Source organism: Vespa mandarinia, chromosome 9, assembly GCF_050613455.1.
Source record: "Vespa mandarinia isolate Hongniang chromosome 9, ASM5061345v1, whole genome shotgun sequence".
Classification (NCBI taxonomy): domain Eukaryota; kingdom Metazoa; phylum Arthropoda; class Insecta; order Hymenoptera; family Vespidae; genus Vespa; species Vespa mandarinia.
The window spans coordinates 1,474,621-1,484,457 of NC_140818.1; the positions used below are offsets into that span (position 1 = coordinate 1,474,621).

Genomic DNA, 9,837 nt, shown 5'->3' on the forward strand with positions numbered 1-9,837 from the left:
CTCTAGTTCTTTTTCTTTCTTCACAGAGGTAGCCGTCGTAAATTTGTGTCCCTCTATCAATTTGCTGATTTCTAAAACAAAAAATTGATTTCTTTCGTTAGATTGGCTATTGACAAAAAAATAGAAATAAAAGAAATAACAAAAAAAAAAAAAGAAATCAAACCAATTAACTTACTATTCTTTGGAACACCTTTTTTTTCAGTTTCTGCTTTTTCGAGAACTATTTGTGATTGATTAATGTCCGGATGAAACCTTTCCTCGAGCAGGTGTTTATTATTTTGTGGAGTACTGAGAATGTCCTTTACCACGACGAATTGATTGTTCTTTTCATTTGCTTGTGATGAATGTTGATCGTTGGTATTTTTACTTTTGGACGTATTATGCTCTTCCGCCTGCTCCTTCTGATTCTGAGACTCTGCGAGGAAGAATAAAAAAAAATCGATTATAATATTCGTCAAAATTTTATGAATTTTTTAACGCAAAATTTTTATCGTATTAACTAATTATATGTATATATATAAATATATATATATATATATATATATATATATATATATTTATATTTTGTAATTTGACTAGCCCGAAATAATTTTTTTTCATCAAAAAATCTATGTTCCGGCGACTATTTACTCCGGGTTCTATACAGATAAATAACGATGATTAAAGTAAACGAAAAAATTACAGAGCTAATTAACGAGCAGTAATGGTAAAAAAATATGGATCGTCAATTAAAAATAAAAAAGAAAAATAATAAAAAAAGAAACAAAAAGGAAGAACAAAAATTTACGTACAAGGACCCGGGGTAAATACTCACCGGAAGCCGGAACGAATCCAACGATGATTCTCTCGGCGAGACACATCATCTTTCATTAATTTTTCATTTCCAGAAACTTGTTCCATTAACTTTCCCAGGTCAATTTTATTCATTGAATCTTGATTGTTAACGCCACGTCGAAGACATTCAGGAACTATTTGTTGATCGAAAGAGGAAACATAGAACTTCCTATTGTTAGATTTTATGGAATGACGATTTTTCTTTAATTTCTTCGAACGATTTTCATTTTCAACATTATCAGTCAACATAACGTGATACGACTTGTCATGAATATGGGAATCATGGGACATCTCTCTGATCGGTTGCTTCTCCTTCTGAATAGAGGAATTCTTAGAGTCCTCTAAATTTCCTACACTAGATGAACCAAGAATTTGCGACGAATGAGGTTCAGTGTTATCCGATATCTTCTTTAAATCTGATTTATTTTGCAACGTCTTTAAAATCGTATCCTCAAACGTCTTCTTACGTGGTAATCGCCATTTCTTGAAGTGTTCTCGACTATATGGATAAGGGTCACCCGGTATACGAACAAAGTCATCATTCGTATTGGTTATCATTTCAATTTTTTTGCTTTCTTCGTTTTCCTTCGTTAAAACTTCTGTCATTTGTTTTTCAATCGAATCGTGATTATCATTTTGATTTAATTCATTTTTAGAATCAACGTATTTATTTTCATCTATACAAGATTCATCGAAACAGGTATAGGGATACTCATCGTGAGTCGCCACGTTCATATTCGAATAAGAATACTCGTGACTGTCTTTGCTATTCATAATATCATTCTCCAATCGATTATCGTTCAATTCTTGTTTAGGCCGTGACGAAATCGTAACCGATGTTGGCAAACGTGCATCACCCTGATTCGTGTGATTCAAAGAAATCACTCGTTCGCCGTCTACCGCATCAAAAGTTTGAGTGAAGTTAACAGTCGTTTCCTCGTCATGTTTGCGATTTCCCGATTGAAAGTCAGTAGATAACGAGGATCGTTTGCTCTCATTCGAAGTACCTTCGTCAGTATTTTCCGACTCCCTGGCGGACGATCTGGCAAAAGCATTCTGATCGGATTGCACTTTAGTTATAGAAAGTTGCTGGTTTTGAGTGTTAGATCGTTGAGCACTTTCAGGATCCGTGTTCGAAGGAGAACGAGACTTGCTAAAGTTTCTGTTAATCAGGATTACTTGAAATTTATCTTTTTTCCTATAAAATCTTTTTTTCGCATTCGATACCGTGTGATACTTTCTGTTCTCAACTTTATGGTTTTCCAAAGTTCGAGTGTTTTCCGTAGCTCGCGTTGATTTGCGATCAGTATTCATCGTTTCTATAAAATCATCTTCGTTTCTTATCTCAGTATTCAAAGGTTTCACCATCTCTACGTCCAATTTAGGTATCGGTGGTTCCGGACGAATGGATACCTTATCCAATTGTAACTCTACCAATTCTTGCTCGATCTTTTTCTCGGGCGGTGGTTTCGATTTATCGACCAAAGTTTGCCACGCGGATATTTCACTGTCGTTGCTCAATACGGAATCTTCCATTGCTTCCGCCGTTTCGTTTTTATCCCTTTCATTCACTTTCTCATCGGCTGCTTGATAATTCTTATCGAACGATAAAACTAAATTATCAGAAGGTATATCAGACTTCGGAAAGATATTTACCGTTTTGTTTGATATGTTCGTAAGATTCGACGTAGCCGTATCTTCGAATAACTTGTTCGTTCCCGAGGACACGTATCTTTTACCAATGGACATATTCGAATTATAGATCGTTGGAGTACGTGCCATAGCCAGATTGCTTACGTATTGTGTACTCTCTCCGATATTTATTTTAAGAAAATGTTTCGACGTTTTAACGTAACGATCTAAAGTACGAATTACGGGTTTCTTTTCTTTCTTTTCCTTTCCCTTATCTTTCTTATCACGTTTTTCAGGCATATTAGGTTCTCTTATAGGTGGTTTCGGACTTCGTGGAATGAAATTTATCGCTTTTAAAGCTTCTCCATGATCTTCATGGATGGAACTATGAAGAAACGTACCACAGCCGAAAAGCGATCTTGTTCGTGTTGGAAAATGATATTGATTCCTTGGATCCATATCGAATTGATTTTTCGAACAATTATTAATAAAGATTAGAGAATCGTTGATACAGTTTTCAAATTTCATCAATCGATAGAAATTGTCAAATTCGTTATTCCAAAGATCGTTCATCATAAAAATCGCAGGATTTCCTTTCAAGGTCATTCCAGTTAGATCGTAAGCGAACATATTCTCGATTCTTTTGGCAGTTCGTGTCTGTTCATTGATATTCGTGAAATCTCTGTTAACGTCATTGTTCATTCTCGATTCCAAAGTGTGATTCATTTGCCGATCGAAAAATTTATTCTCTAAATATACAGTTTGTGAGAATGCCGATTGAAGATATGCGATCTTGTCGTGAACTTCGTTGCTGATGTTGTCTACAAATTTTTAGTTTAGAACTGAACCTCTATTGTTAATTTTATTGTCAAGAAAAAAAAAAAAAAAAAAGAAAATTATCGTAGTTCTCATAAAATATCGATATTTAATTTCTTTTTTTTTCGAAAATCCCATTAAATATTTATATACGTTTAATCAAATATCTCACCTGATTTGTTAAAGATATTTTTTAATTTCGTTAGAAAACTAGTCTTCTTCGATGAACTATTATCCTCCTTATCTCGAATGGAAGCTGCGATTTAGAGAGGGAGAAAGAGAAAGAGGGAGAAAGAAAGAGAGAAAGAGAGAGAGAGAGAGAGAAAATAGGTCAAAATTTGTATATAAAATTCGTGTGAAAAAAAAATGAAAAAAGAAAAAGAAAAAGAACTTTTATTCGCATTCACGATGACTAACTTGTCGAAAAGCTTTTTTTAAAGGTAGATCCAAAGATGTTTTGCATGAATCCTATTGGAAGCTTGTGATGCCGAAGAAACATAGTGCTTCTTGTCGATGATAATAGCGCGCACATTTTGCCTCTTTTATTTTCTTTTTGTTCTTTTTTATTAACTTTACTGGTATAATTTTGTTTGGAAGGTAATCAGTCGAAAATTATGCTCGTTTATCGAGGACTATTTTTTTTTGTATAGAAAAAAAGACCGTGTCGAGAGAAGTTCGCTAGACTGTTTGCTTTATGTCATTCCTTTGCTGTTTTGTCGCTGCCACTTTCGTTTGTTGAATCGAGCGAAAACGTGATTTCGTTAATATTTTATTTTTCATCCTATCTTTATCATCGTTCCATATAACATCTGTAGATGTCGTCGTCGAAGAAAAAAAAAAGAAACAAAACAAAGAGGAAGGAATTAGATAAATTAAATCTTTCGCAAAGGAACATTCAAAATAAATAGGTATAGATATATTTTACGAAACAAGAAAGAAGAAACTCTCTTTGATAATTATGAACAACAAATCAAGCGAGACCACTTCTATCGATTGATGGAAGAAGAAGAAGAGAAACCGCGTTCGGTTAATCATTGCCAAAACTTTTCCTCCCTCGGGAAAAGTAGGAAGCCCCTCTGCCAAAGTTAATGCCATAATGGACACTTCGCTTTCCGTTGGACGGTTTTCTTATCGATCTGAAGTGAGGACATTAAACGCTACGTCTAGGATCTTAAAAGTTATCCACATAATGTCACATATATTAGATTATCTACGAAAACGAATATATATATATATATATATATTTCTTGTAGCATATTATTTATTCAATCAGTATTTCAAATAAATATTTATAATAAAATATCAGTATGGAATATGAGTTGCTTAAATCTGACACTTAATTATTTAATATTAATCAAAATATTAATATATATATATCGATCATTTATTTTACAAAATATTTATCATTAATTAATAAAAATATTGATCAAGTAAATAAAATTTTATTTCATATATACATATATGAAATAAAAAAAAAATATATATATATAAATATTTATAGACATGTTTAATACATTACATGAAAATGTAATATTTGATACATTATATTGAACTTTTCATATATTATTTTTCTATTTTTTTTTAAAGAATTTAACTATCTTAACCTATCATTTGATAAAAGGATCGGGATAAAGGTAAGATCACACATAATGTCGCATGAGAATGGCAATGACGATTCGTGCCACGTACATGGACCGCCGTTAATAAAAGCTTAAAGGACATTATCGTGAACGTTCGTCGAGACATTAAAAAAAGCGCACGTGCCTTTAACGGGAGACCCTCGATGCAATTTTAAACAGCTATTTCCGGTTCGTACCAAGTTGAAATCGTTCTAGGTGACACATGTCCACGATGCTGTTACATCGTTCTAAGGGGATCGCCAGGCTGAATACCAATTGGCTAGAACGATGTAGACAATCCAAGGGATGTTATGCATAAGGGTGAATTTCTCTCTCTCTCTCTCTCTCTCTCTCTCTCTTTCTCACTCTCTCTTATTCTTGTTACCCTTGGTATAATCAAACCAAAGCGTCCTTGCAATCCCATATCATTCTACCAGTCTCTCCAGGATCGATATTAATTATTTCTCCGTTATGACGAGTTCTGTTTCGAAATTCTATATACATAATTATTATATATCTATATCGGTAATTAATATCCGTCATAATTTTATTAATATCATGCTAATTAAAATCACATACACACACACACACAAACATATATGAGTGTGTATATGTTTTATTTGTTCGAAGATATCGTTGAAGAAAAGAAATTAATTTTTCATCGAAATGATTATGGTAATTTGAAGTATCTACTTTACATAACCATTAATTGTAAGATATTAGCTATTAGAAAGTGAGATAAGATATTAAAAAAAGTATTTTAAGGTAGACATTAAGATATTGTAATTAAAATAGACGTACCATAGAGAATATCTTAAGATATCTTAATTTGTACGTTAAAATAGGTATCCTAGTAGCACAGTTTTGATGTACGATCAATCTCTCTCTCTCTCTCTCTTTCTCTCTCTCTCTCCTCTCTCTTTCTCTCTCTCTCTCTCTCTCTCTCTTTCTATTTATCTATCTATCTATTTATCTATCTATCTATCTATCTGTCTATCTCATTCGAATCTCTCGTCCCTTGGTATCGTGAGAAAACCTAAGAGAAAGTCTTAGGAAGCAAGAACTAGAAGATACGTGATCACAGCCCCTTTATTTATTTTTCGTTTTCTTTTTCTCGGCTTTGCCAGTTATTTCTTGGGCAGCGGCATCCAGAGAGCAGAGCATGCGGGACATTAGCCATAAATTCGTGAATCCCCAGTGCCAAATAGCGGCGTGCCATGCCAATTGTATAAATTGGCTATGACAAAGTTATCGCGCGAGCTTGGCTACGCCATAAGATCAGAAAAAGTTTTGTCCTTATAGGTAAAGGTTATCACGCGAGCCAATATTTCCTTCTTCTTTTACTCTCTCTCTCTCTCTCTCTTTCTCTCTTTCTCTCTCTTGTTCTTTTTCTCTCCCCTCCCTTTTACCCTACCCTTTTCCTCCTCATCTTTCTCTCGTGGAATTTTGGTGCAGGTGCCTCGACATGGGTCCCCCGTGTTCGTTTGAGACATCGTTCCCATGGGATACGACCCAAAGAAACGTGACGTTCCACCTTTGGCCACTCACGTACACGAAAGGCGCCTCTTTTTCGTGTGACTCGTCGCTTAGAACGTCTACTTCTACGTCTTTACTACTAAATCTTCTCACACTCTTATTCTTTCATCTTGACGAATGTTCGTCAAAATCTTTCTTGATTTGGTAACTCTAACATAAGAGATAGAAAGGGAAGGATAGATCATATCTTTATCCATGTATATATATTGTATCGCTGTTAGTTCCGACATTTAATATTATAAAACGTATTGTTCCTATTAGATTTGAATCGTTATAAAAATTTTTATTAATCGATTTTATTTATTTATTTTTTTTTTCTTCTAGACGAATGGGATCTATTGAAGTGACAAAAGAAAATATTTTTTTCTTTTTGATTAAAAAAAAAAAAAAAAAAAAAAAAAAGGAGGAGTAAAACTTCAAGGTCATAATTACGTTCGATATGTAATAGATACGAGCAACGTTTAAGATCGAGACGAAAGATAAAAAAATAAAATAAAAATTGTCGAGACAACTCGTTCGGATAATACGGTATTCGGTTTTAGGATGATTAAGCGCTTCTTTCTCGCTCGACGTCGAGAAAGTCGACGAGCGGAATCACGACGATTAATTCCGGGTCTGTCGTCGACAATCGTTTAAGTCGGAAAACGATTTACACGGCGGCCTCGCTTAACAGCAACGGAGCGATGGTAAGAGAGCTTAAAGCGTGTCGAGGAAGAAGGGTGAGTTTACATTCAGGGGGCAACGCGTGGGGGTGAAACCGCTCGTTTATCAGTAACCGACTCTAGTGAAAGCGACACCGAAGCTTCTACGCCGCAGGAATAACAATCCCCTTACTCCTCTTTTTTCTCCTTTAAAAAGTATTACTCTTTAAAGGTGACGTTTGGGTTTACGAAACGCTACCACATGTATTTTATCCTCGAATTCATCCTTACTTTTTCTTCTTCTTTTTCTTTTTTTATATGATTTTTCCTCCTTTTTATTTTTTCCTTTTTGTTTTATTCTCAATCTTCATCGTCCAGAAGATTTTATCAAACGAAATTATATTTTTGTGTTTGTTTTTTGTTTTGTTTTCTTTTTTTCTTTCTTTCTTTTTCATTCCACCAAGCCAATTTTAAGTACTCTCGTCACGATTTTTTGTAAAAAAAAAATGCTCGGAGAGGAAATTAGAATTTTAATTAAATTTCAATTATGTATCGTTAATGTTGGGAGAATGAGTTAATAATAATGAGAATGATAAATAAAGCAGACTGCCTAAATCCCAATTTAGAGGACTGCAGGTGCAAGTAATTCGAGCGAGTCGTTTCGAATCTCATCGGTCCGAGACTGCAGCGGTAGCATTGAATTTAAACCGAAACGGGCCACCTTCTTGTCGACCCATTTTGCAAGTGTCGTCGGTGCGCCGGGCTAATTTGTCAGTTGTCGAGTTAGCGTCCTCTGGGGGATTCCCCTTCCCCCATTCTCCTCGCCCAGCCGGGACCGGTAATCAACCGGTGAATATCTGAACTGCCTTCGAAACTCTCGTCCCGTCCCCGTAATCCACCCCCTTCGCTTCTCTCATTTATAAAGAAGAGACTACGTCGGACGGAAGGTGCGATTGATCCATTCCCCCTTCGTCCCCGTATAACCCCGCATACTCTTCACCCTTGAAACGAGCTTCTGTTTACTTTCACGTTGGGCGGCCCTTTTCCATATCGACGATTCGCTAGTCTCGAACGAATTTCTCTTTTTTGATATTAACTCCTCCACCCGAAATTAATTTCCGATATATAAATATATATAATTTTCTTAATTCAAATCGTATATATTGTCCATAAAAATTGAAAAATGAACCATACTTAACTTAGATAATATTTACAGAAAAGTAATTATATGTGAACAATTATTTACCTCATCCCAATATTCCAATTTGTTCGAAAAGAAGAAAAGAAACAAAATGAATGGACAAGGGGGATTTATTTAAAGGATGTTTTCGTTATTTCCTGTAAATGAGGAAACAGAAGAACGAATTTAAGCTTGTCAAGTAGTAGGATATCGTACGACGGAGAAAGTTGTTCCGACGAAATGAAAGGGTGCTCGTTTCAATTTTAGGGAATTCGTAAGGAAGAAGAAATAAGGGGCTCGAAAAGCTATAGTATTTGGAAAACTGGCAGCTAATGTTCCATCGCTTGGCAGCTGGATCCCCTCCGTTGTCATACGAGCGAGCCATCCCCACTTTCTTCTCCTCTTTTTCCCTCCTCTTCCTTCTCCTCCTCATCCTCGTCCTCCGCCTCCTCTTCTCCTTCCCGTAGCAACTCTACGTAACAGTTTCCACGAAGCGGATTTCGAAGCTTTGTAGTCATCCATTTTCAAGCGAAACCCCCGTGCATTATTTAAATAAACAAGGATGTGGGTGAGGGAGGAGGAAGGAGGGAGGAGGAGATTGGCTGAACGTCGCCGTTGTTCTCTAACACTCTATCTCTGTCTTTCTCCCTCGTTGAAAAGCTCGTCGGATCGCTTCAGTGACGAACAATTATCCCCTCTCTATGCGAAAAGGAACTCCTCGAGTGACAGCCAAGGGGGTTGCCGGGCGAGGACTCTGCACCTTCTAATGAATTTTAAATTGGCTCGCATTCATAATACAGACTCGTTGACAGTCGGGATGAACCGGAGATGACAAAGTAAAATACTCTTGGCTTTAACATTTCCGGGGCTCTTACAAGAGATAGGAATAACTTTAGTCGTGTATTACATACCATGGATTTGCCATTTGAATCTTCTCATCTTTGTTTGATAATTATTGGAACGTTTATAGTTCGATGAGAGATACGAAAATCTCAAGGAATCGATGGAATGAAATAAGAAATATTATTTTATAATAGATTGGTATTATATTATTGTATTATTTCATAAATATTGGAGTGTGCAACTTGTTTAAAAATATTAATTTTTGATAGAACAAAACAAATATATTATTTTATTAACTCGAGGCAATATCAGATTCGATGGTAACATAGAAAAAAAAATATTTTTTTAATCGTGTTTAATAGCATCGTTCGTCGAAAACAAGATAACATCTAACAACTCACAATTGTACAGTTGGACTTATAACTGCAAGGTGCACTCGGCTAATCCCGTAAGTACTACCTTGGGATTTCTATCTCTATCTCTATCTCTCTCTCTTTCTCTCTCTCTCTCTCTCTCTCTCTCCCTCTCTCTTTCTTTCTCTCTCTCTCTCTTTCTCTTTCTCTTTTACCCACAAACTACTCCTCAGTAGTATCAGTCGAATTGCTCCGAGTTCGCGCAAATTCATCCAACATTTCTATCGTTCGCGTATAGAGAAAGACAAGAAGTTGGTTAAGTGGACAGGTAGATCGAGTAATCGAGTGGTAGAGCTGTGTACACACGAAAATAGACGAGCCGA

The 9,837-nt window shown here is 35.5% G+C and overlaps 1 protein-coding gene across 1 annotated transcript; it reads right to left on the reverse strand.

The window, feature by feature from the left end:
- Positions 1-299: 299 nt before the first annotated feature.
- Positions 300-3,814, reverse strand: LOC146872745 (uncharacterized). The gene is made up of 4 exons (XM_085659477.1): positions 3,700-3,814; positions 3,455-3,538; positions 815-3,287; positions 300-415 (listed from the first exon to the last, which is right to left on the reverse strand). The coding sequence occupies exons 1-4, from the start codon at positions 3,812-3,814 to the stop codon at positions 379-381; spliced, it is 2,709 nt and encodes a 902-aa protein (XP_085515603.1). The 3' UTR covers positions 300-378.
- Between the last annotated feature and the right edge of the window lie 6,023 nt (positions 3,815-9,837).

What these genes read in the sequence shown, in the direction of transcription:
- LOC146872745 (XM_085659477.1), bottom strand. Translation starts at nt 3,814, where the DNA reads ATGTGCGCGCTATTATCATCGACAAGAAGCACTATGTTTCTTCGGCAT. An exon ending in TAAAAAAAGCTTTTCGACAA is followed by an intron (nt 3,539 to 3,699) that starts GTTAGTCATCGT and finishes TCTAAATCGCAG; the next exon opens with CTTCCATTCGAGATAAGGAG. An exon ending in AAATATCTTTAACAAATCAG is followed by an intron (nt 3,288 to 3,454) that starts GTGAGATATTTG and finishes AAAAATTTGTAG; the next exon opens with ACAACATCAGCAACGAAGTT.